Here is a 27,066-nt window from a genome sequence, read left to right as displayed (position 1 = left end):
AAAATTACATAAAAATAAATTCACAAATTGATGTGGTTTGATGTCGTACGTCAGATTGTAAAATTACTTTTATTATAAAATAGATCTAACAGATTTCATAAAATCACATCAACTAATGAGTTTTACTTTATATAATTTTTTTATATTTATAACAGTTCTCGTTTATTTAAGAATATAATAAGTAGCAATAAATAGAAAGATGATCAGAATAGATACTATATTTATTAAGTATATTAATTGTACTAAATAGTTGTTCATGAATTATAACTATTTTATAAATAATACAAAAATGAAAAATTAAGGTAATAAATATTTTAAGTTAAAAATGGTAGATACTAATGTGTTAGGATCCTATCATCAAAATAATTAAGGAATGAAAGATAACCCTAAAGAATTTAATTTTTGACATATGTACATTATTGGTGACATCAATTGTTATCATCCTCGTCGCTTTGTGGTACCATACTTTAGTTTATCCCATTAAATAATAATAAAAGAAAGGATTGTTGGATGATAATGCCGTATTGCTAATTGCACAATCCCAGATAACGCCGTACCGCAGAATCCCATCCTAAATTCCGTATATATTGGTGACAATTTGCGTATATAAAAATGGGCTCCACGTGATACTTGTTCGCTTGCCGCACCACCATTTTGACTTCAACTATACAACATTCAATGTTCAAAAAATATGACAAGTTCCGTTTAATGCTTCTCTTTCCTACTTATGACCCATACGTTTGAAAACATCTTGATTCAGCCAAGCCTATCGCCTGATTGGCATAACACCCAAGTCTCCAAAATAAAAGTCTTCAGTTCGAAACCCCCTCCCCAAATGTATCAAAAATTAAAAAGAGAACATCTTGATCCACTTTCCTCTTCCTCCACGTTTGAAAACATCTTGATCAAACCAAGCCCATCACCTGATTGGCATAACACCCAAGTCTCCAAAATGGAAGTCTTTGGTTCGAAACCTCCCTCTGCAAATGTATCAGAAATAAAAAAGAAACCATCTTGATCCACTTTCCTCTTCCTCCAACAAAATTAGAATTAGAATTAGAATATATATATAACCTAGCCCTATTCCGGTCTGTCCCTATATGAAATGAACTTATAATCACGGAAATCTGGTGAGAGTGTACATATAGGAAATACAAGGTAAATCCAATTTTCCAATTCCACACGAAAAGATCCTTTCTCGGAGAAATATAGTCTGTTTTAAATACAAGCGAATTGGGGGTAACAAACTGCCTGTAACATCTTTAGGGCATGAAGAGAGAAAAAAAAAAATGAGCATAGTATAGTTGGTTCCAATATCTCTGTCAAAAACCAAATCGGAGTAATCCAAATTCAATCCGAAGATATTGAAAAAGGAAAAAAAAAAAAGATAAATTGCATCAAAAGCAGCACACATTTCTCACACAATCAAAAGCGACGCATTTGCTACACATTACTATAGACACTTCTCTGCCACGAGGATAGTTACAGAGATTAATCATGGGGGTGTAATTCAGAGATCTTTGAAGTATTCATGCTCGAGAGCGCTCCTGGCCGTAATTCTTCTGCTGGGATCTAAGCAGAGCATTTTCTGGAACACGATAATGAAATGATTAAGCAGTAGGAAAATATAGCTGCCATTTGATCCATTTGTAATTGCCTAGAATGGTGATGAGCTCAAGCCACAAAATAGTGGACAAGGTAAGAAAAAGGTCCTCTAGCGACTAGTGATTTGGTTCGTTGATAAACAGAGCAATAGCAGATAAAACAACTAAATGAAATGTAATTATGATCTCGTTTCCATGCTCACACAGTTATAACTAAGATTTCGTTTTCCGAAAAACCAGAAATGATCCGGGCGAATAAAACCATCGGAGTGTTTGCAGGTAGTTGACTAAAAGACCGCCTTGTTTGTTTACCCAAAACATCTCATCTCATTCCATAATTACAATTTTCACAAATTCTCACACAAAATATAATAAACAATTCAATTTTTTTAAATCCTAAAATAACACTAACATTAAAAAAAATTATATTATAACAATATTTTATTCAATTTTAAAGAAACATATCATATGTGTAACCAAATGGGGATCCAATGGTCGCCATAGTAACTAAGGTATGGTTTGGTAGTAAGATGAGAATTTTGAGTTTTAAGATGAAATATTAAAATATTATATTTTAATATTATTATTGTTTTGGGATTTGAAAAAGTTAAGAAAAAGTTGAATTATTTATTATATTTTGTATGGGGATTTGGAAAAGTTGTAATGATGAGATGAGAATTTTAATCAACCAAACCGAACCTAAATGCGTGTGTCAAATGTACTTACAGAAAGAAGATCAACTCCAGTTGAATCAAGACTTGGAACCACAGTTGCCAGATCCTGCACCGTAGACAGGCACCTTTTAAATTGTCGAGAAAGTGTGCACTCCAGAAATTGTAATTGATTTTTTTAATCACTCATGGTAACGGAAATTTATGGAACATAGCATGTCAGATAAAGTTATAGTTACCTTGGGAGGCCATTTGGGAAAAGCAGATTTATAATCAGGCAAAGAAGTCACTCCAGGCCATGTATCATCTTTTGGGGTACCCAAGACTCTTCATATAAGAACAAACATATATGAATAAAATACTTTACCAGCTTATTTGAAAGAGAAGTCATGTAATGACCCTTCGCAACCATTTGATACGTTAACTAACAGAGAATAAAATCCAGACTTTCTCTAAATGCACAAAATGAGCGATCCCATCAATGTGAAAATACTTCTTCGACAAACAATAGATAAGAATGACCCCAGTGACGGAACAACTGGACAAAGCCAACTTCTTTTACTTTTCACATTGGTTTTTTGCCTGACTCAGATGTGTGTTTGTATGTGCTGTGTTTTTTCTTTTTCTTTTTTTGGAGAGGGGGGGCACTAATTCATTTCTTATATTATTTATTCAAGGTCATCCAACCAGTCACTTGGCATCTATATATGATATTTGGTCTCTTCAAAAGCACACATTAAGAGAGGGATCTTTCAAGTTTTTCCCCCAAATAAAATTTTAAACTTAAACAATAGAAGCATGTCATATACTTTTGAAACATTGGGAAATTTTATTTCCAAAAAAAAAAAATCAACTGGCTTAGTTTCCAACATTATTTAGACAAACAAAACCAACATTTAGTAGAAGGCCACGAAATGTGAAAACCATATTATTCGATCCAGTAAGATCAGGAAAAATTTAAAAAGTTCATATGTATAAAAGAGATTCAAAAGTACAGTGAGTTCAAGTACTACAATAATCCCAATGAAAATCTCATCCTTCTTCTCATATGTACCTAATGAAAATTTATATGAGCACACATTCATCTATTTCAGACTAGGAATAATCTTTTTAGATGCATATCAAATTATTCACTCATAGCACATTCTAGAATCATCTGCCAAAGATATGACTGCGACTAAATTCTCCAGGAAAATTAATAGTTAAAAAATGTGGTTGGGAAGCCATTCACCTGAAAATCTTAAACAGCTCATCAATCTCAGAGTCCCCAGGAAATAATGCCCGTTGATTAACCATCTCAGCAAATATACAACCGACTGACCACACATCAACAGGGGTAGAGTAATGGCGGGATCCAAGCAATATTTCTGGAGCTCTGTACCAGAGAGTCACCACCTAAAAAGAGCCACCAAAAATCATCAACCAGGTACAGAAATAATTGACTGTTTGAAAATTTCATGCTGCAAGGAGACAACAAAGAATTCTAAGAACATATGATACACTACCAGATTCCCCATATCATTTTGACTCTAAATTGACAAAATCCAACAACAAATTAAATTTTTTGCACCATATATTTTCCAAAGATTCTACTGTCCATAAAGGGACTCGCCACAGACAATTTGAAAAATCAAGAATAATTGCTCATAAAAATAAAAAATAAAAAGTAAAAAAGACAAATCATGAATAACAGATTTTTATTGGTTAGTTTCAACAGATGCCTTGGATAGTTTTCCTGAAGCAATTACCAATTAACGACTTCAAAAAAATAGGTAGCAAATCCACCACCATATCAGGCTTCATTTTTCAAAAGGGCTTGTGAAGAGAGAGTACGAGAGAGGAAAAAACTCATAAACTGCAAGACAACAGAAACCAGATCATTCTCAGCATGAAAATGCACCTTTTCTTCACATTTTGTTTGATCTTTTTTCTTTTTGGATATGTTAAAAAAAACTCACAATCCTTTGGGATTGAAGTTTTGAACCCTTGATGTCAACATTTACAACTTAATGGAGAAGGAGATGCCATTTGATCTAAAGACCATTTGCTTTACATTATCATTCTTATTATTATTATAATATCATATGAGGCGCATGTGAAGTAATCATAGTGGTCAAATTTCGGCCACGAACAAAGAAAATTTTGATAAATTGCTACATTCAACATCAGGATACACTTTACTAGAAAAACAGAAGAAGATAAGTAAAGTTGAACCCAGAGCATAATTATACCTCGTGTGTAAATGTCCTGACAGGAATACCAAATGCTCTGGCCAGCCCAAAGTCTGCAAGCTTTAGCGAATTGCTGCGGCGATCTATTAGCAAATTCTGGGGTTTCAGATCTCGATGAAGAACTCTATGGGAATGACAGTAAGCAATGCCACGGAGAATTTGATGAAGAAACATCTGCAAAAATGGGAAATGTCACCAATTGAGGATTTCCATAGGATATGCTCTCATTACATCATTGTCACCGAATTTAATAACAAGAATCAAGCTGACACAGACATAAAATTTGATAAATCACATCAAAAATGCTAGAAAAATTAAGTAGATGTAAAAAATTAGAAGCGAAATATGCACATCATATAGGTTAGAAAGAACTCTAAATATGCTCACCAAGTAAAGAGAGTGAAACAAAGGTAATAAATAATACAAACAAGGCTTGCAAACTGGTGGCCTACAATTAATAGAATTTAGTAGAGATGAAAAAAAAAAAAAAAAAAAATTGTTCAGAAGCATTTAGAAAAACAAACATTAGCATCTTTGTCTACCATCACCCTAACCTCATCATTAATGCCACAAGGCACTACACCAAGAAATGGCCTGCCCCGAACATGACATACCTTGGTTTGCTGATCAAGTAACTATAAAGTGAACTATAACTTTTTTGCTCAAAATTTTTTAAGGTTAAAAAATAAAATTAAAAAAAATATTGTCACATGGAGTGTGAAAACTCCAACTAGCAGAAGTCACCTACTTTTATTTGACGTAGATCATTTGCAAATTCTGGAGATGAATCCATGTGCTTCTTCAAATCCAAGTCAAGGTACTCAAAAACCAGATACAAGCGCTTCTCACTGTGCACCACGTCCTGTAACCTGTCAACAAAAATCTATCAAAAATGTTTTTGTTGGTAAATAATAATTTTATTGATGGTAAAAAGTAGACATAGCCCAAGTACACGGGACATACAAGAGCAACACCAATGCATAATTGACTAGGTTACAAGGAAATCATGAATATTCATACCATTAAAGTCTATTGCAATTAGCCAATGGAATAAAGTATTAAAGAAAAATATTCTAAGATTGTCCATTGACCGCTCGCAATATTCAAAGCTTCTTGCATTCTTCTCCAACCATAGGCACCACTAAGACAAGTCAGGGACTCGGGATCATCTTCCAAATTGCTACAATTTGTGAGTTACCATGAAGGCCCCTCCAAGTTGCTAGAAACCTAACCACCCTTCCCTCCATCAATAATTACAGGCAACTATGAATGGACAAAATAAACATCCAACTTCAAAGGGTAAATAATAGAGGCTGAGCATTACACATGAATATTTCCATTGGTTAAATTTTTTTTTTTATAAGCTCATTGGTTAAAATTTATACTGCATGCCACTCTTTTAATAATCTTTAGAAAAACAAAATGGCACTCACTTTGTCTTGAAGTGGCCGTGCCAAACAATCATAACTCATACACCAGCTAGACACCGACACTAATGCCATTGTCCTTGTTAAGCTAGAGAATATTATGAGAACTAACATTCTCAAACTAGAATACTTATCTTCTAGCACACATCCAAAAAGAAAAATGAAGAGGAAAAAAAGAGTCTACCTATACATGAGCCTTGTAACTGTACATGCATTCGTCCATCAGTTTAACAAGCAATCAACCACATGAAAATGGTAAAGGATTTCTCCTGGAAGAAACAAACCAGAGTGCCTTGAGAGGAATGACTAAAGCAGTTTCTCCCTTAAAAATCAGAGAAGCAGCAGTGGCAGTGCTCTTGATGGCATAGAAGGGCAATTAAAACCTAGATTATGATTAGCAAGGAAAAAACCACATGGTAGCTAGTGACAGAATGCACTTAAAATTCATGTTCCCAACACTCTCATCCTTATGTCATATGAATGCTTCTAAATTAACAACATCAGGAAGCGGCATAAATCTGAGGAATACTTGACAATGTTCCCATGCTGCATTTCTTTCAAGAGGGAGATTTCCCGTATTGCCGTGCTTGGTACTCCCTCGTCTTCCTGCTCCAAGCGAATCTTCTTTAAAGCTAGAGTCTGATTTGTCTTACGGTTACGTGCCTTATATACCACACCATAGGTTCCTTCCCCAATCTTCTCAACCTTCTCATACTGTCACATACAGAGACATCATAACTATCACGCAAATTAAAAACAAAATAACTCACAAGATAATAAACTAAAATTTGAGAAACACTTTCACTAACCTGGTCCATTCAGCCTGGGTAAAGCAGCCCTCCGCTCAAGTTGACGCTACAATCCCAAGGAGATATAACTAATTCAGTGAAGTTATTAAATTAGTTATAATTTATTTTATTTTTTTAATATCCATGGGTGTCCAGGCCAGTTTGCGTGCACCTGGACTATTAAATTAGGTATAATTATAACATCAAAGATTATCTCAAGAGAAACAGAACATGCAGACATATATAATACACGTGCATAGCATTAGGCCAGAAAGTGAGAGAACACAATCTATCAGCTATGTGCTCGGCTCTAGAAATGGTATTGGATCCCCCTCAATAACTTTCCTGGTCAAGCCACAAAAAGTTCTAGAACTTCACCAATACAGCACTAGGTTCACATTATTAAGTAGGTTGGTCCTGTAATACGGATTTCATTTCCGAGTCCAATCAGCATTCTGCCACAAAAGGAATGTAATTTCACATATTTCATTTTTCTTTTTTGGATAAAGATATAAAAATTGTGTTGCTGGCGCTCTCTCTTCCGGTCACTCTTCTCTTCTATATTCACCTACCAATCCATCTGCTGTCAGTATGTACTCAGTTCCACTATAGAAATTTCAAACCTAATTACTAGAAAGTGCATTTTGATTCTAAATTGAACTTGTAAATATTATCGCAGTCATACGGCAGAACATGTGAGTGAAAAATCCTGAATCCTTGTAAATCATGGAAAATAACTACATAGCCGCCAGTCAATCAATTTCGGCGCCAAAATTCAGTTGTCAACAGAACTGCCATGAAGAACAACAAATCTTTCAAATCCAAAAGCAAATAATTACGCCTCATTTTCACATAATGACGCACATTTCAAATATCGCATAGCCATCTTAAAAATAAAAATAAAAATAAAGTTATCGTCGCAAAAAACTGCAGTAAAGACGAAGTAAGAAATAACAGGAAAGTGTTGATGTTCAGTTCCGTGAGTAAAATGTACATAATCGAAGAAAAATTCAACGGATTCGCGTATCTGAGAAAAGAAATTGGAGAACAGCGAGGCACAAGGAGAGGAAGGTAAAGAATAATAAGATAGTGGTGAAGTCAGTTCAACAAGTAAAATGTACAGGGGAAATTAGGAGAGCAGCGAAGTACCGGTAGAGGAAAGTTGGATCTGGTAGAGTTGGGCGCTCTCTTTTAGGATTTTCAGGTCGAAGCCGCTGAGAGAATCGCAGAGCCACTAAGAGACGACTCCGTTGTGACTTTAAAAGCCAAATGCCAAAATACTGGAAGAGCGATGAGCGAACAGGATGCCAGTCCCCCCCACCTGCTCCTCTTACCTTTTTCTTTTCTATATTTCCTCCCCTATTTTCTTTGCTGCGTTTGGCTACTCAGTCACGTGATTTGAGTTTATCTATAAATAATAATATTTTGAAATTTAATTGAGATATATTTAAATATATAAAATAAGTTAATATATGTATTTGAATGTATATAATAGGTTAAAATATATTTAAATTTTTATAAAAAAATTAAAAAGTAATGAATTTCATAAATAATTAATTTGAAATATATTAAAATAAATTTAAAATCCAAATATAAGTAATGTTATATACAATCATGAAGTGTGCAAATATCGTATATTCGTTTTGAAAAAAAATAATATCTATTATTAAAAAGTTAATTTTCTTTTCATATGGATCTCGTATTTATTTATTTTTTAAAAATAATTATGCACTGCTTGACTCACAACTGCAAATATCATTTCTCGACAAACAATATCATAATCTGATGATCATTCCTTTTATATTTATAAATCACGGATGCACTGAACATTCATTATTTGTAAATATGAGTTTTGTTATATACAGTCACTTTTACATACTCTTTGCATATTCTACTAATATGATTTGTAAAATCCGTTATTTTATATTAAAAAAATATCACAATCAATCACATTAGTAGAGTACATAAGGAGTATGTAAAAGTAACTGTATATAAAATTTTTGAATAAGAAGAGTTATGCTACATACAGTTGCAATCTTGATTATACAAGCGTTGTGCAATCACTTTAAAAAAAATTAATAAATATAAAATCTTTATAAAAATTAATTAATTTTTTAATAATGAACTCTATTTTTTTCAGAACGATTATATGGTACTTGCATATTCTATATAACTTTACTTTAATGAAATTCACTAAAGTCTTGGTTTTAGAAGCACTAATAGCCTTTCTAAGCTATAAATTATATTCGAGAATGGACAAGAAGACGAAGCTGCCCTCTCGGACCCTTTTCCCTTCAAGACATTGAAGCCAAAAGTCTCTAACTTTCTTACACCTCTCTTTTTGAATTGCTGCCTTCCCCTTTTTCTCCTTCTTTAAGGTTTTTAGACCTGATTGGGATATTGATTTGAAATGAAATAAGAAGATATGAAATCAAATAAAATATTTTTTTTATTTTGAGATTTAAAATAGATGAATTATTTATAATATTTTGTTTGAAAATTTAAAAAAAAAATATAATGATTAAAACCTCATTTGAAAACAAGAACTGTTTTCTCTCTTCATTATAACTTTTTTAAATTTTTATAAAATATAATAAATAATTCAACTTTTTCAAATCTTAAAATAATAATAATATTAAAAAATAATATTTTAACAACATTTTTTTAACTTTTTTCTCAACTCATTATCCAAACCACACATAGATAAGAGAAGATAATAAAATTTATTTCACACCCTTTTTCCTTGAACAACCTGAATCCCAAAGTCTCTTTTTAGTTGAAGAGTAATGTTAGATATAGTTCAAAACAAAACAAATTTAAAAATAAAAAATAAATGTTAAAAAACAAAGTGTATGAACCGATTTTGAGAAACAGATCAATTTCATGGTTGAGACTTCGGCCTAGTCCAAATCATCCCGGTTATTTGTTTGACGACTTGTGTCTTCTTCACCATTTAACCACTTGAGGCCTTATTCTAGATACAAAATGAGAGAATCCAAACAAAGGAAGAACAGAATTACACAGAGAGATGATGGAAGAATTTTTTATAATTGATTACATCTTGTAGATCTGTTGTTTGTTGGGATGGTTCGGACTAGGCTACAAAATCGTTTTCCTTTTTTGGCTACAACATTTCAAACAGAAAAACGTTTGATTCACAAAAAATTCTCAAATAAAATTCACAAACACACACAACCTGTTGTTATGCACTAACAACCAAACCCAAAATCTCATATTTTAGATCATCCGGTTTCCGACCAAATCTAATGAAGAATCTGATGAAAAATGTTCCGACCAATTTCGACCTGTTATGATTGGTCTGATCAATTCCAATACATGATATTCAAGTCATTGTATGATAACTCCAAACCCCTATAAAACAAGCAAACCTGCAAACAATCACATTCTTTGATGTACATCTTATAGCATGACATTTTCATATGATCATCATAGGCAAGAGAGAGACTAAAAGAATTGAGTGGAAGATAATAGGGCAAAGCCTTCACAAAAAGCATGCGACTCATATATACCAAAACACAGATTATATTATACTGAGTTCTATGCATGATCTAGTTGTATTTACAAAGCATCAAAACTTCATCTTCAACATACAAAAATCTTCACCGCTGAAAACCTTCTATGAATCTTCTGAGGCAGAAACTCTAGTCACCTGAAAATCATATATTCAAAACATAACTAATTATTTCAGCATGTATCTGCAATTGTAAATAGAATAAAAGGGTCAGGAAGGACCTCAAGGAAAAAGATAAACATTCTACTTGTTAAGTTGTTCACAGTAAGATTACCCGTGACAATATTTGAACTTAGTTTTGTTTATTTGAAATGATGTAGAGAGTTCACAAGCTACCTGAAAATTTGTGCATCCACAGAGAAAATGTAGACTGCTGTAAAATACAATAAAGTGCTGTTTGGATAGTGAGTTGAGATAAAAGTTTAAAGTTAAATAAAATTTGTTAGAATATTATTTTTGGGATTTGAAAAGGTTGAATTATTTATTATATTTTTTGTGAAAATTTGGAAAAATTATATTAATGTGATGAAATGAAATGAAAGACTTTCACTATCCAAATGGGCACCCAAGACAGTGCATACTTAGTTACCCAAACATGATAGATAGTGAGTACAACAATTTTTTTTTTTTCCTGATATGATAGTGAGCACGAGAATAAAGAATGAACTATGACATGTCCATTCACCACAAAACTACCTGCAAACCCTTTAGAAACATTTCCCTGCCCATGCTAAAATTCATTTAATGACAATGATCCATTTATCATAATCGTTAAACCATCTTCGGTATAACTTTTGAGGGCTGGGTATGAATGATTCCTTCACTTCAACAATAGATGAAAACAATACATTAAACAAACTGCCTACGAGTCAGCTTAAGTGGTAAGAGTCTTGGTTCTGGTGGTATATTTCCTACAAATCCTAAAGTTTGAACACTCGTGCAAACAATTTTGAGGGTCATCGAATTGAGGCAATTTCCCCTTAAATTACCCAAGATAAGAAACACTTGTTGAAAGCTTTTGCACTCCCAAGATTATTTGATTATTTGAAACTTTGATCTAGACACCCAATGCCAATAAAAAATTGCATTAAAGGTCGACATGCTTCACTAAGCAAAATGTAAAATTACCATTTATCCCAAAAACTTAAACTAATAAAAAAAGATAAATTATTATATTTATAATATATCTTAAAACTTCCTCCTGTGTAGATCACTCTCCCTCAATAAATAAGCCCAACTCGTAGAGTGAGTTAGAAGACCTTAATCATTGGAGTGAAGTGAAGAGTTTGAATTTGAAATCAAGACATTTGTTTTGATATTATGTAAAATCATCACTTATTCCAAAGATTTAAACTGGTGAGAAGAAATATATTAATAATATATTTGACCACAAAACATGTTTCCAAAAGTACAATTTTTTTACACTTCGTAAGTTTAAAACACGCCTTTGTAATTTTCCACAAAAAAATAATAAATAAATAAATAATAAAAAGTAGAAGAAGAAAGAAATCTCATCTCAATACCTGATATTGAAGATCACTTACCTACCATGGCATCCTATGTGATGTATATGCTTTGAAGCCAAAATAACAGCCCAAGTAGACTTTATAGATGGAATGAAATTTAATTGTTTATGTTAGCATAAACTTCAACACCTACAATTCTTGAGTTTTTTGTCCATCACCATTTTAGTAGATTTTATTTTAACAATACCCTTTAATTTTATCATCACTATCAAATATCACAATATATATTTAGAAAAGCACTAGAAAATTATATAAACTGCTATGTAATTAGTCTAGTACTTGATTGTCACGTTGCATAATACCTAATAAATTAAGTTTATATCTAAATATATGACCATCTTGCTTTTTAAACCTTTGATGTTGTATTTTATGGAGTTCTACGGGTGGAGTATTGTTCTTGTGGGAAACAAGGGGTTGGGAAAGTTATAGTGACTTACTTTGCTTTGGGGAGGCATGTTTTGTCCCAATAGGGCATGGTGTATATTGGATAGGTTTTTAATTTCTCCCTCTTGGACGATGTTCATTAGGGGCTACTAATATGGGTGATGTTCATTTGTACTCCTTGTCCTCAAACATTAAGACTTAGTTAAAACAAATGCCTACAGGTTGAAGCATAACTAGTAGTAGGCACACACAAATAAAACTTTCACATAAATCTACAATAAATGACTAACCTGGATTTCTGCTCCAAACTTTTGACAATCTTGCTAAGAGCATGAACGGCCATTTTCTTCACCTGTTTCAAGCAGAGCAGCAAAAACCTTACAAACAAGATGTGTACATCAATTTTTAAAACCATTTAACATCATCCAATTATCATATGCATATCACAAGGTTTTTTCACAAACCCAACTATGCTACTGATCACGCACCAGGATTTTGTTTTGGTAACTTAAAAAATAATAATCTCAGTGCTTGCTCATCACATTAAATTGAAGTTAATGCAGAACCAAATCAAAATCTATCAGAACAGGCATCTTAATGGGAATGCTGCAATTCTGCTACAATTTATCAAGTACTAGTTCACAGCAATAAGATAGGTATGCCTTACACTGAGGACTCAAGTGTTTTTCTGTAAATTGTGCAGGTAGAACAGCAGTGATGTCTTGGAGAAGAAAATGATGTTTTCCAATCCAATCCATCCAAAGTTTGACCACAATGAGGGAAGGGGGGACGAGAGGTAACAGGATGGGAAAATTGTGATAGCAACAAAGATCATGCAGTATTAATTATCAGAAAAATATGTAACATGCTTCACCAAGATACCACTACAAAGAATGCTCACATTCACCAGCAATTGGCGAGTTATACTGTTACAGCTACAGAAAATTCTGAAGAGCAAAAAATAAGAACTACAAGATTGAGCTTTCTGATCATATATATCACTACAAATGAAAAGCTTTGCCCTTTGAAGCATTGCACAAAGCAAAACATGAGACAGGTCGCTACTAATTCAAATCGCATGTAAATATATTTTTTTTTTATTGGCATTGGGTGTCCAAGAAAAAAGTCCCGACTAATCCCGGGGCTATACAAGCCCTCAACAAAGAGTTTCGTGTAAATGCACCTCAGGTAATTCAAGAAAAAAATCCCCCAGCCCAATTCCCCTTGAGATTCTTTGCACGCAGTGGGATTCGAACCTTAAACTTGGAGAGAGCATACCTCCAAACCCAAGGCGTTTACCACTTGGGCCGGCCCCTAGGGGTTAAAATACAATTACATCATAAAGATAAATGCAATTACATACCTCCAACTTGTCCTCCTTAGCCCTATGATTATGGGGTAATGTACGGAATTCCTCTGTCAAACGGATGCACTCAGCAACATTTTCAGGTGAGACGAAGTCCAGTGCAACCTTTATGCATGACTAAACAGAAAAGTAAAATGGTTAAATTCAAGATCATAAATTTTAGATTTGGAAACATATCCATCAATAGAAATCAGTTTCATATATCACAAAAAGAGCAAGAAAATAGTGATTTATAGTAAACAAATCCATTTTAACGTGCGTGCATTGACAGAATCATACAACTTAAAAAGAAAGAATGGTACACTTCATAAAGAAGGCACAATACACACCATAAACTATAATTTCTTCCATCATAGCCTTTTTTTCTAGTCTACTTTCAACAAATTAATTCACTACATAGTGAAGACATAATACCCCACAATTGTAATTTCTTCTATGCTTGTTTTCTTTACAAGTTTATTACCATTATTTGGAAAAATTGTAGTGCTCTGGAAATATGAGACGTTAAATGCTGCCTTTTGTGCCCAAAGATTTAACGGATTACGTAACATGGTCAAGCGCAGAAGAAGGAAAATCTTAAGATTTCAGTAAGTTTTTGGTAAGAATTGCAATTTTTTTTTTTATAAGTTATTTGCAAATTCTAATTAAAAAACAGAGCATCCAGCTTTAAACATTAAACCTAGTTGTTTACAACCTAGAAGAAACAAGAGAAACAATTGAGAAAACGATATAGAGAGAAGAGACACACTTGCTAACATCATAGGAGCCAAAAAATGATAGCATATGGTCCAAAGGCTCCACCAAAAGTGGCTTTCTTCACATGTACAGCAGCTTGGGGGACAATCTTAACATGGATATGTGACGAAATGGGACATTTTAGTTATTAATCATTGTTGCATGTATAGAAAAAGTAGAGAACTGGTGGATCTCCTTTTTTTACATGATCTTTGAACTCTTTGAGATTGGTTGGGTAATGCCTTGGTGAGTGGTGTAGCTGCTAACATGTTGGAAACGGCAATTTAGCAACCATGGGTGTGCACCTTTGGGCAAGACGATCATATTGTGCAAATTATGGCATCTATAGAGGGAAAAAAATAAAAATAAAGTGGTTTTGAAGAATGAGAAAATTTTTGTTTGGAGCTAAAAATCTTATGTTCTTTACACTCTTTTTAAGCTCTAATCAGAAATTTTATGAACAAATCCACTCTGTTCTTGATGCACCATACCGTTAAGGGGCTACGGTGCTGTTGCTCTTTCTATTTCTAAAATTCAGGATATTCTAGCATCCTTTCATTTTGATTGCTATCTCTTGAATACTTCATGCATACTAGGGCACAATCCCGTTTCATAATTAATTAATTTTCCATCTAAAGCATAAACAAACACCTAGACAAGATTAGGCCAACACTTTAGTGCTTCAAAACATGAATTTTCAAGATGGCTTTGTTCATTGGGTTTTAACTGGCCTGTTATTTAACTCATGTTTTGGTTAGATGCACATATTTATTCCAAAATTACCATTACTTTTTTTTTATAGGAAATGATAAATCAAGAATTTTTATTTCCCATACAGGACGTGTACAAGTGAAATACCTAGCTAGGATTTACAGCCAAAATAAGAAAATCATGGACACCAAGCCCATTAAAATCTATTGCCACCACCCACAAGAGGAAGGTTTTAAAAAAGAAAGCTCATAACTCATCCATTGTGCAATGGCGAACTTCAAAGCTTCTATCATTTCTCTTCCCCCTACACCAACACATGCATGTACGAGCCATAGTGTAGAAGCAAATGATCCACCGATTTACCGTTCTTGCACATGCAACACCAATCCATCACCATGATATGTCGCTTCCATAAGTTGTCTATGGTAAGGATCTTTCCCAAGAAGATATTCCACATTAAAATAAATGAAAAATAAAAAAACCTACTTTCAAAGGAGCTTAGGTCTTCCATATATTCCTCTACCAAATGGCATTTGTGCCTTGCCTATTTGGGACTTAATAAAAAGACTAGCAGTGAATCTACCTTTCCTGGAGGCGCCTCATGTTATCTTGTCAATAGTGCCAATCATCACTCTTGTGGAGTACAATATGGTACAATTGTAGTGACACCATCCAATTCTCAATCTTGTTCTACTCTAATAAAATTAGCATTCCATTGAGGAGAGCCTCTTCAGAATTCCGAGAACTTAGCTATTGAAGCTTCCTTCTCCCATGCAATATAAAATAATGCTGGAAATTTTAACTTTGAGGCTTTGGTCACCACACCATACTTAATGCTAAAATTTGATTTGAAAGCCATCGCCAAATTCAATACAAGTGTTCTAGAGTAGGCTTACCATCTTCTTATGTGCTTCCACAAACCCATCCCATGCTTCACTCAATTTCAAGTCTATGACAACCTTCTATAAAGCCTCCCTTGGTGGTATCGCCACAACCACTTTCCAAACAGAGATTGGTTGAACATGACCAAGTTGCAAACACCCCCTCAATAAATTAGCCCACATACAATTGTTGAGAGAATGCTTTGATTAGAGTAAGCCAACCCTTTTTGGATAGGTATAACCTCTTCCAAACAGCCAATCTACACCACAATTTCGATCACAACATCCCAAATACTTGTAGTCTTGAAAGTAGCACCCAAAGGTAGCCCAAGGTACTTCATGGATTAGGAAGATACCTTGCATCCCAGAAACTAGCCAAGCTCACCACATTAGGAACATTTCCCATTGGGATTGTATCAGACTAAAATAAATTCACTTTCAGACCAAAAGCCACATCGAAACAAAAAGTGGCCTCAAAGATTAAGTTTGACTTCGGTTGGCCTTGTAAAAGATGAAGGTATCATCAGCAAATAAGAGGTGAGAGATCCTAAGAGAATTGCCATCTCACTGAGAAGCCTAGGAGAAAGCCACCATCCACTAGGCATGAAATCATCTTGTTGAAAGTTTCCATGACAATAATGAAAAATTCAAAGCAAATCCCCCTATTTCAAGCCACAAGAGTTGTTGAAAAAACCAAGGGATCCAATCAGCAAGATAGAAAAGCAAAGTGTAGAGATACAATACATTGCCAAGAAAGCCAACTCCCTCAAGCAAATAGAACAAGAATTCCAATTGACATGGTCATAAGCTTTCTCCATGTCCAACTTACAAATTAACTGAAGTTCTTTAGACTTGAATCTACCATGCAAGCATTCATTAGCAATTAATATTGGGTCTAGAATCTAACTTTGACAAAGGCGTTTTCAGGCTTCAAATTGGCTTTTCCATCACCATACCCAATCGGTTCAACACTCCATTCACAAGACTAATAGGGCAATAGTCTTTCATATCCATTGCCTCCAGCCTTTTGGGAATGAGTCATGAATGTAGCACTAAAACTTTTTTCAGGCCTGGCATTTGTATGGAAGTCTTGGAATACTAGACTTTAAAGTTACCCTTTCAATCTTGGAATATCTACATTTTTCAAACTTTTTTCAGTCCCCTAGAGATCTCTTCCCTTGAAGTTACCCCTTCTAGTTCTGTGACCACCTGACTTTGCGGATTCTCTCATCTGCGGAGAAGAACTTCCTGCCTCCTCATCACCCTCCAGCCTCTGCAATTCCTCCAAGAGAGAGCACTTCTGTTGCACCACATTACCAAAAACATGTTTGTTCCATCACTTAAAGTCATTTTACAGTGCCTTAAACTTGCAATCTAGTATGAAATTTGGGGTATCTAGGAAGTGATAAGAGGTCCACTGCTGTCTAATTCTGTCTACATTCCTCATATTTCAACATGTCAACCTTGAAATTCCTTTGACCCCCTTGGATTTTTCCAGCCTAAAGAAACATGGAAATGATTTGGGAAGTCTTTTTTGAATGACATATGCAATTTATATTATTAATGAATCAATGAATTAATGACTAAGTTAAACTTCAGCTAAGCTAAGTCTGACTAGTGTTAATTAGCAATGACTTTAATCCAGTCTGGGGTTCAGTGCATAAAAACTATTTCTCAATTTACAGCTGCTGCACAGGACAATTTTAATTTATTAGGTAAACACCAAGTCATAAGGATAAAATTGAACAAAAAACTCATATTAAAAAGACAAGTGTTAACCACCCTACATGTCACCAGACAAATGCAGCAGTCAAAATCCAAAACCCCATGAAACAGCGCTTTCAATTCAATGCTTATGCTACATGGGTTTCAAAAAGCACATGTTATGTGTACAATTGGATATGATGTTATGCTTATATTCATGCAAATAATCAACTATTAAACATCATCAGTTTTGTAGTTTACAAGAGGCATATAAGCATGAAAATATTAATTCAAGGAAGCAATTCTTAGCTTTAAATTTGAGAACATGAGGCATACAACTTAATTAACATGTCAGCCATATATTGGAGGAATATTCCATATTGTTTCCCTCCCAATTGATGTGCTTCCAAAATCTTCTTATTTAAACGGACACCTTTTTGGTAGTCAGCTTAGAATATGAGTGGGATAAAAGGTTTATTTTGAAGTAAATGTAGCAAAATAATTATGATTTTTTTTTTTTTTTTAATGTCGGGGAACCTCTCCAAGGCAGGGCCCTTTGGACCCACCCTTGCAGAATAAACCCCGGTCCCGTGCACCGCACCTTCGGAAGAATAATTATGAATTAGTAATAGTGATCGATAGGTACTTTAAATTTACATCTAATTCTTTATAAACCAAAATATGACGGAAAAAGTCCTTTAAGAGAAACTCACTTTACCTCTAAGTTTCTTACTTGATGAGGACAGCCAGCAGGGATAAAGACAGCATCTCCAAGATTTTGGACAAATGTCCATGGTTCAATTCCTGTATGATAACGTAAACTAATAAAATTACTATCAAGAATTAGACTAAATTTTGAAAAAACAAAAAAGAAGGATTGCAGTGTTCAGTGCAAATAATTCCACAAATATCTAACAAACCAACCATATTCCTCCTTGAGCTTTCTTTTGTGATCCACAGTCAAATAAAAGGTCTGATCATGTATAGGGTGAACAACCTGTAGAACCAATATGTGTCAATTTTAAATGGGTACATAGATATATACATGTATATACACATGAAATGTCCATTTGTCTCTGTGTGCGCACATATGTATATATGCAAATACTTGCCAATGGATAACTAAGTTAACTAACTGAAAGACAAGCAATCACACAAGTTATCATACTCAAGCATTTGATGCAATATTTCCATTCAACGACTTATTTATTGCAGAGTTGGTCAGACCCATATGCCAATTTGTTAATCAGTTTTTCATTGGTTCTCCTTGATACAAATCAATGGGAATTTCAACGGACTCAAGATTTTTCTCTACAAAATGATAGACACATTGAAAAGTAATATCATTTCTTATCATTTACAATAATGACTGTATTCAAACCACCAATTCTTATGTCCTAATGCAACCTCGTCACAAGCTTACAGCTTACAGTAAATCCATTTGGTAGGATTATTTCAACTATTACAAGCAACAAGGTAACATAAGTTCCTTTTCATTAATGCAACCAAGCAACATCACAATGATCAACCAAACAAAGATACTATTTATAATAATTTAGCTCTCCCAATATTTAAAGAACGTATAACGATAATAATTATACATAAAATTGATAAGAAAAATTAGGATAAAGATATAACTAACATTTACAGCACCTATCAAAAGAAAAACATTTAAATGCCAAATTACCAGTGGCACTGGACAACAATGGGTGTGCCTGAATTCCCTGAAATGCTTCTTAAGATATTCCTGCAGTTTCGGGACATCTTGTCTCCGGAAAATGTCCCAAAGGGCACCACCCTCAGAAGCTTCTAACCTGTCCATATCATTTCCAGAAATTGTAGGACCACTCACAGCATTGTAAATTTGATCCAAGATGGCCTCTTCAGTCTTTCCCATCTCTGGTCCACTTGAAAATTCTGTCCAATTCATAGTTGAATCACCAGCAAGTCGAATAATAGGATCAGCTGGTTCTTTAATGGTTAACTCTTTGTCTTCATTCCCAAGTACACCACTAAATTCTTTATCATTAGCAGTAACTGGACAAGACACACCACCAGAAATGTTACTCTCAACCTTTTCATCCATAGGCTGAAAATCCCCAAAGATTTCCTTTTGGTCTTGCTCAAAGTGTTTCCTTTTCAACTCCTCTACAGTCTTTAGAGTCTTAGATTCAAATTTCACTTTGGTAGTATGTGTCAAAACATTTACCTGAAAAAATGTATTAAGAGTAGATGACATTAGAACATCAAACCAAAAAAGTCATATTGATCTTCTATTTCTATCCCTCATATGGGCAACAAAATAACTTTTTCAAGAAAATGCTAAACCAAAATATGCAAAAGCAATCAGACACAATGACACATTTTTATGTAAGTAATTTAATCTTTCTAGAAAAGAACAAAGGGGTTTCTCTGCAGAGCGAAACATGTTATCAAAGAATATCATCGAAATACCATCTGCCTTGCCATCCATGCACTTTAATTACATCCAGTGCATTGCATGTCTAAAGCAAAATAGCGCCTATGCCTCCTGTTTTTCCCCTTCTATTGATATGTTAACATGAATTTCTAAATTAAATGAGCAGCTTAAAAAAGCTAACAAATACACCGATATTTTATAGAATGAGATGTAGAAGGAAGGCAGTGACCGGGTGGGTTAAACAGATTACAATTAACTTATGCCACTAAGTAGATTAAAACCTAAAAGCTTAGACTAGACCCTAAATACTTGAACAGGGCACCAGTGTTGCTAAGGAGAGGTGGCATTGTAGCTACTATAACAATTGGAGAAACACAAATCAAAGCCAACTATTTTATTCAAAACTATGTTTGGACTCCAAGTAGTAGATGCCCATTATATCAAACCATGATGTAAGTGTCTAACTTAAAACCCAACTCCAGATCGAAATATATAACATGATTGATTCAAGAGATTGCAAGAAAATCATGGCCTGGAATTTAGTCAACTAGAGCACTGAATGGTCAGTAATTCACAGCCATTCAGTTTCAGAAAATACCCAAAACTTACAAAAACCAAATGGCCCTTAACATGGATCTCCTTTAACCTAGATTAAGAAAAAACAAACAGTTCCATGCAACCCCCAACCAAAGAGAAGGTTGCCTAACAAAATAAACTAAATGGTAGAAGTTCCAAACATACCGCATCAGACATGTCACAATGAAGCTTAGTGACAGAGTCCCCACGGCCAAGCTCCTGAGGAAATCCATAAGCAATATAAGTCTTGGGGCCCATATCTGGCTTCAGAGATTTCTCAGGCAAGTTGGCTGCGATATTTAAAAGGCCTTTACGAGGATGTGTATATTCCTTAAAGGGTAAGCAACAGAGAAACTCAGCACCATGGCGTGGCAATTTTTCCTCAAATAAATTAGATGGAGGCCAATCTTTCAGTTTTAGTATTTGGGGCCACCAAAGCCAATCAGGACGACCAAGCCTATACCCAGTAAAGAACTGGTGGATATTGATATCGCTCTGCAATTCATCACACATATTAGTATCATAAAGCAAAATTCTAGGAAGAAACAATTTCTACATATCATGTTAAATTGATGCAGACAAGTGAGGATGTATTAACAAATAAACCAAAAACCTCCTAAATACAAGGGAAAAGTTCAAAGAAACTATGAATAATAATACAAAATTTGGTAATAACAATTACCTGAGTGAACAAGGAACCACCAGAAGTTGGACTTGAAAATTCAATTACAGATTGAAAGTACAAGAATGTAGATAACAATGAGCAATTCAACACCCAAAAATAAGATTTCATTAAAAGGATCATAATGGACTAACCTCACACCAATCCAAGCAATCAATAGCCTTTACTTCCAACTGCCTACCATGCTTAGCATGTTTCATTTGACGGACTGCACGCCACATGACCTCAGGTTCCCAACTTAAACCAGATGCAGATTCAAGCACATTGCTCACAATCACAGGTTCGGCTCTGCTCCAATGCCACTGGAAATGCTTCAAATCCCCATGTATATCTTGGGCCCTTGGGCAATACAAATAGTTGTCGTCAGAATCTTCTCGAGAAGCCACTTTCCGCAACCTATCATTGCTCAAGTCAATTTCACCCACAGAATTGAAACACAAACACCGTTGTAAAGGAGTTGCAGCCACATCCATAAGTTTGTAAGTTCCGGCTATTTCTTCTGCATTTTTCACCAACTCTGCAATGGGATTTTCGGAGAACATACATCTCAATTCTAGAGTGCCATGACCACAACCACCCATGTCTTCTGGGGGGCAAGGGATGCTGCCATCTTCTTTTGCTTTCCACTCAAATTTTGACTTTATATGATCCAGAAGCCTAGTCTCAGTAGGTAATTCCACTTCTTCTCCCTCTCCACCATGCAAATAGTCAAGCCCCCGGTTAATATACTGCACAATCACTTCTTTCTCACCTCCCAGCAGATTTCCATCACGAATCTCTCGGCAACAGATAAGGCAAAGATCAAACGAACATCTAGGACAGCTTCTGTGAAAATCATATATGGAAGTTTTGCAGTTGTTGCTGCAAAACAATAGGTAACATCAAGACCTTCATAAAACTATGGAACAATTACAAACAGAAAGCATTTCAAGAAAAGAACTTACCAGTACATACGCTCGTCAATAGGGCAATCTGCTTGTTTTATCTCTAACTGTGGAAGTGATAAACCTACCAAATCCATAATCAGATCAAAAGATTACTTTCTTTTTATCAGCCAGACCAAAGGATTAAATTGAAGCCACATATTAGGAAGGATAATTATAGGTTTACTACCTCCTACCCACCCATTTACTACTCCATAGTGTATTTGAGATTTTTATTTTTCTTATTATTTTCTTTTAAGTATTTTTTTAACATCCTAAATCATTAAGAAAAAAGTTAAAAAAATATACACAACTTTACTCATAGTCACTTCTTTAACCATTAAATAAAAGAAAACAATAATAAAAATAAAGGGCATAGTGAAGTGGTGGAAGGAAGTAGTAAGCCTATCCTTATCCTATTAGAAATCACGAGTATAAACAAGCAACCATAAAGAATAATCAATATTAAGATTGACCCATCACCATGTCAAGGAGGGGTAGCTTTTAGCATTCAATGAGGATGCAAGCCAAAAAATTTGTTTTACCAGAAAAATTAGCAATTTCCACATTTATGAGACATCTTCCAGTCCAAACAAAAATAAATCAAATAAATAGCATGATAGATGTGTTTCTAAAATTATTTGACAAGAATTGAAAGAAAATACCTTGTCTTTTGGCCTCCATTTCCTTCTCAATCGTCTGTTCTTCATTAAGCCGTTTCAAAATTGGAACAAGTATTTGTAGGGAGTACTGACAGTGCTCAAATTTCTCATCTTCACTCACAATTAATTCTAGGTTCTTCAAATTCTGCACCAAGACATATATAATCTGTCAAACTTTCAATTCATAACCAAACAAAGGAAGTCAACAGAAAATACCACCATCTCATGAGATGTGAGGAAAGGAGAAACTAACTTTAACAGGTACGTCCAAACGCAAGCATGCTTTGCAATTGCAATTTCCACGGCATACTGGACAAGCCTCGGCAACAGCTTTCTTCTCCATATTTGGATACCTACAGAACACAAACAAATATAGTAATATAACAAGGGCAGTAAACAAGCAGGAGCTTGTCTTTGGATTCAAAATATATTAATTTCCTGCTTGAAATACTCTATTAATTTCATTAGATCTTATTATCGAGCCTCAGATCCCCGGGTTTCAAATCATAGAACTTAAAATTACACAAGTTTAGAAGTGACGCCTGTTAAAAAGAAAAAGGGACTTATCAAAAAAAAAAAAAAGGATTTGACAGATACCCAACATTTTGAAGCTTCACAATGCATCCTTCGTATGTTCCATGTCCTCTGAAAATATGTGATTTACCATGGAATGGCTAATTTTGAGATTGAAGCCAAATTATTTTCTAATGAGGAATAATCCAAAACTTCAATTTCAATAGCCAAATCTAACACAACTTAAGCGCACGGATTGTGAAATAGTTCGATCACAAAAGCTCCATACCTAATTAACAAGCTAGAATTGACCCATGGAATAAGAGATGAGAACCATTAAAAGAAAGACAAGAGTTTCAACTTAGAAGTGGTCCGTTAAATTGAATAAATAATCAACAAACTAGTTAAGCAAAAAAGAAAAAAACTTTTACCATCTATCCAGGCAAGGGATACAATATCGTTTTCTCTTACAACTTGTGCACCGAACAACCCGGCCTTTATCATTCCTCTGACATTGATGGCACATTAAGGACATCTCTTCAATCCACTGTTGAATACAAACTGAGTCAAACACAATCCACGAAACTAACTAAAAGAAACACACAACAAAGCAAAGAGAAGGGAAACAGATTATCACCTTTGGATTATGTTTATTTATTTTATCAATCTCTCGGTTTGGAACGTTTGTAGCCCTCAATGAATAACCTGTCCCAGAGGTCCTTCCAGAAGAATATTTCCTCTCTGCCCCATCGTTCTTCTTGTTTTCCATAACTGCGCATTTCGTATCCCTCTTCGCAACTCCAACTCTGCCACGCTTCTTCTTTGGCCTTTCTGGTATCCCCTCCTTATCTGCATCGCCAGCATTTCCTTGCTCGGGATCGAAGCCGTTCTCCTCAACTTTCTCCTTCTGCTGAGCACCACAACTTTCTCCACCGCCTTTCTCAGACGATAAATTCCTCCTCTTCCTCCCACGCTTCTTTTGAGTCCTTCCCAGAATCATTTCCTTATCTGCATCCTGAGCAATTCCTTCCTCTGTGCTGAACCCATTCTTTTCCCCAACTTTATCATTCTTCTGAACATGACTATTTCGTCCAGTGGATAAATCCCTTCTCTTTCTACCCCGCTTCTTCATTGGACTTTCCAGTATCCTCTCCTCAGCAACGCCAACAATTTGGTGCTCCGATACCAACCCATTTTTTTCCCCAACTTTCTTATTCTTCTTAACACCAGAATTTCCTCCAGCAGACAACTTCCTTCTACTCCGACGCTTCTTAACTAAAACGTCACTATCCTCTTCGCTCAAAACTTCTGCATAACTCACCTTTCTCACCCCACGAGTTCTCTGCCTACTTTCCATAGAAACCCCACCTCCATTGGCAGAATCACCGCCTTTCTCGGTCTCCTCCCCCGAAACCCCAGCATCCTCCTCTCCCTGCTCCCTAATCTCTTCAATCCTACCACGCTTCTTGTCCTCCTCCTCCTCCACAGGCTCAACTGCATTAACTCTCCCTTTCCCCTCAGCATCATATTTTTCCTCCACCTCCCTTCTCGCCGGCTTTCTTCCGCGTGCCATCACAGACCCAGCAAACAATAAACGAAGAAAATGGACAGAGTGTTTTTCCGATCAAAGTAGAGTATATTTATTTCCGGAGGGAGTTTTACTGGGAAACTGTGGTGGGTGAGGGAAATTTTTGAGTTTTGAATGTGTGGCGCGAAGAATGTCAAATCGCACCCAGCTCTACCTCAATTAGGGCTATTCATTAGGGTACTGTTCGCCTCGTTACTGATGCTCACTCAGGCTCCCAAAAAATCCCAAGCATTGGTCCCGTCGAGATTTCGATTACAGTTTTGAATTTGTTCGCTTTTCGGTTCTCCTGAGCAAAGAACTCTCCCACCATCTCGAGTTTCATCGCACGCTGAGCAGATGCTTCCAAAAAATAGAAGAGGAAAAAATTAACAGGAAAACTTAAACGCCACGCGTTCGTTCCATTTGGTTTGGACGGTGAGTTAAGTTAAAAGAGAAATTGAGATAAAAATTAAATAAAATATTATTTTTTAATATTATTATTATTTTAAATTTTAAAAAAATTAAATTGTTTATTATATTTTATATTAAAAATTATAATAATATTATTTTTTAATATTATTATTATTTTAAAATTTATAAAAATTAAATTATTTATTATATTTTGTATTCAAAATTAAAAAAATTATAATAATTAAATAAAATAAATTGAGATGAGTTGATATAAATTTGATAATCAAATGCAGCCTAACCGCACAAGTTACAACGACATGGTATTGTGGATACAAAAATGTTATGTCATGCTACTTTTACATATTTTTTTATATATTTTATTAATATAATTAGTTATATTATTTTTTTACAATATTAAAAATATGAATTTATAATTTTTCAAACTCTACTTTTTTATTTTCACATCTATTTTTTTATTATTTATTTTTATTTTAGTAAAAATAAAAAAAGAAATAGTCTATTTAGATATTTTATCTATAGAATAAAAGTCATCTCCCCCTCTAATGGATGAGGTTTGGAAGCCCTCTCCTCCTTTAGAAGGTGAGGACGAAATCTCTATTTTAGATAGAGTATTATCTCTCGTACGGTTATCTATAGAGAATTATAAAAATTAAAATCATATTAGTTAAAAATGAATTTATGTATTAGGAAAATTCCAATTATGAGTAGTTGTTGGCTTGCAATTGTATCAAATCATATATTTAACTTGTTTTCATGAATGAAGTCTATTTTTTTTAAAAAAACTTATCATTTTTTTATTTCTAAAATAATTATTTTGACCAATTATATCAAATCTACAAGAAATACATAAATATGACTGTATATAACATAATTTATTGCGATATAAACTTAAAATTAAAACTTTATCCAAAAACTTATAATTTATTTTTTTTCTAAGTTCATGTTTTTTGGTTTCCTTTTTAGTTTTTGATATATTTTTTTATTTATATCTTGGTTTTATTTTAAATTCCATTTTTTAATTTGCGTGGTTTTTATTTTAAGTCTTAAGTTTAGTGTTTCTATTTTCTTTTATGATGGAATATCATGGTAGTTAATAATGCTATACGTCATCTTTTTAATTATTATTCTCTCTAATACCTCAATATATTATTTTTAATTATTTTTCTTCAGTACATTTAGCATTTTTCATCATTGAATGACTAAACAATAGTTTATTTTGTTTATGAATAATTTGACATTACATCAGTGATGAAACAAAGATGGTTAAAAGATAATGAATAAATTCAATTATAGTAAAATTTACGTGATACGTGATATATAAATTTCATTTAGATGTTAAGAGTATTTCAGATCATTTGTAAATAGCAATAAAATATAATAAAATAGTAGTAAAATAAAATTAAATAATAATAAATTGTTTATAAATAGTTGTGAAAATCTAATAACAATTATATTCTCAAGCACAACTATGGTGTGATTTGATTAGAAATTTAGACTTGATGTGGTGTTAATATAGTTATGGTTGGCATGATAGGATGTGGTTTTGAATGAAAATAAGAAACTTGAGTAAGTGGTCTAGTTTATATGTTGAGTTGAATTGAGTTTTTTATGAATAGTAATGAATTAAGATATTGAAGTAAGTTTTTCAGAGTTCGCGTAAAATGAATTTAGATATATTTGAACGTTAAAATGAATTTAAATGTATTTATAAAAAGTTGAAAAAGATTGTAAG

At 34.0% G+C, this 27,066-nt stretch overlaps 2 protein-coding genes across 6 annotated transcripts; both read right to left on the bottom strand.

Moving 5' to 3' along the window:
• Window positions 1-1,145: 1,145 nt before the first annotated feature.
• Window positions 1,146-8,076, bottom strand: LOC122297456 (cell division control protein 2 homolog). 2 transcript variants are annotated; one of them, XM_043107510.1, is made up of 9 exons: window positions 7,871-8,076; window positions 6,743-6,810; window positions 6,463-6,647; window positions 5,255-5,375; window positions 4,507-4,680; window positions 3,507-3,670; window positions 2,515-2,602; window positions 2,331-2,384; window positions 1,146-1,588 (listed from the first exon to the last, which is right to left on the bottom strand). In XM_043107510.1, the coding sequence occupies exons 2-9, from the start codon at window positions 6,749-6,751 to the stop codon at window positions 1,511-1,513; spliced, it is 873 nt and encodes a 290-aa protein (XP_042963444.1). In that variant the 5' UTR covers window positions 6,752-6,810; window positions 7,871-8,076; the 3' UTR covers window positions 1,146-1,510. The 2 variants fall into 2 exon arrangements, with proteins under 2 accessions (XP_042963444.1, XP_042963443.1); XM_043107509.1 differs by having other exon boundaries at window positions 6,743-6,788; window positions 7,871-8,075.
• Window positions 8,077-10,222: 2,146 nt separating this feature from the next.
• LOC122297455 (lysine-specific demethylase JMJ25-like) lies at window positions 10,223-25,297 on the bottom strand. Of its 4 annotated transcripts, XR_006238786.1 has the most exons (14): window positions 23,973-25,295; window positions 23,767-23,882; window positions 23,076-23,175; window positions 22,826-22,967; window positions 22,182-22,245; window positions 21,372-22,098; window positions 20,721-21,050; window positions 19,248-19,769; window positions 18,485-18,557; window positions 18,279-18,364; window positions 13,527-13,646; window positions 12,454-12,515; window positions 10,528-10,589; window positions 10,223-10,391 (listed from the first exon to the last, which is right to left on the bottom strand). XR_006238786.1 is itself a non-coding variant. In XM_043107508.1 (13 exons), exons 1-13 carry the CDS (start codon window positions 24,906-24,908, stop codon window positions 10,388-10,390), a joined length of 3,267 nt encoding a protein of 1,088 aa, XP_042963442.1. In that variant the 5' UTR covers window positions 24,909-25,296; the 3' UTR covers window positions 10,223-10,387. The 4 variants fall into 4 exon arrangements, 2 of the variants coding, with proteins under 2 accessions (XP_042963442.1, XP_042963441.1); XM_043107508.1 differs by lacking the exon at window positions 10,528-10,589 and having other exon boundaries at window positions 18,294-18,364; window positions 23,973-25,296; XM_043107507.1 differs by lacking the exon at window positions 10,528-10,589.
• Between the last annotated feature and the right edge of the window lie 1,769 nt (window positions 25,298-27,066).

Source organism: Carya illinoinensis, chromosome 15, assembly GCF_018687715.1.
Source record: "Carya illinoinensis cultivar Pawnee chromosome 15, C.illinoinensisPawnee_v1, whole genome shotgun sequence".
Classification (NCBI taxonomy): domain Eukaryota; kingdom Viridiplantae; phylum Streptophyta; class Magnoliopsida; order Fagales; family Juglandaceae; genus Carya; species Carya illinoinensis.
This window is presented reverse-complemented; position numbering and strand designations above follow the sequence as displayed.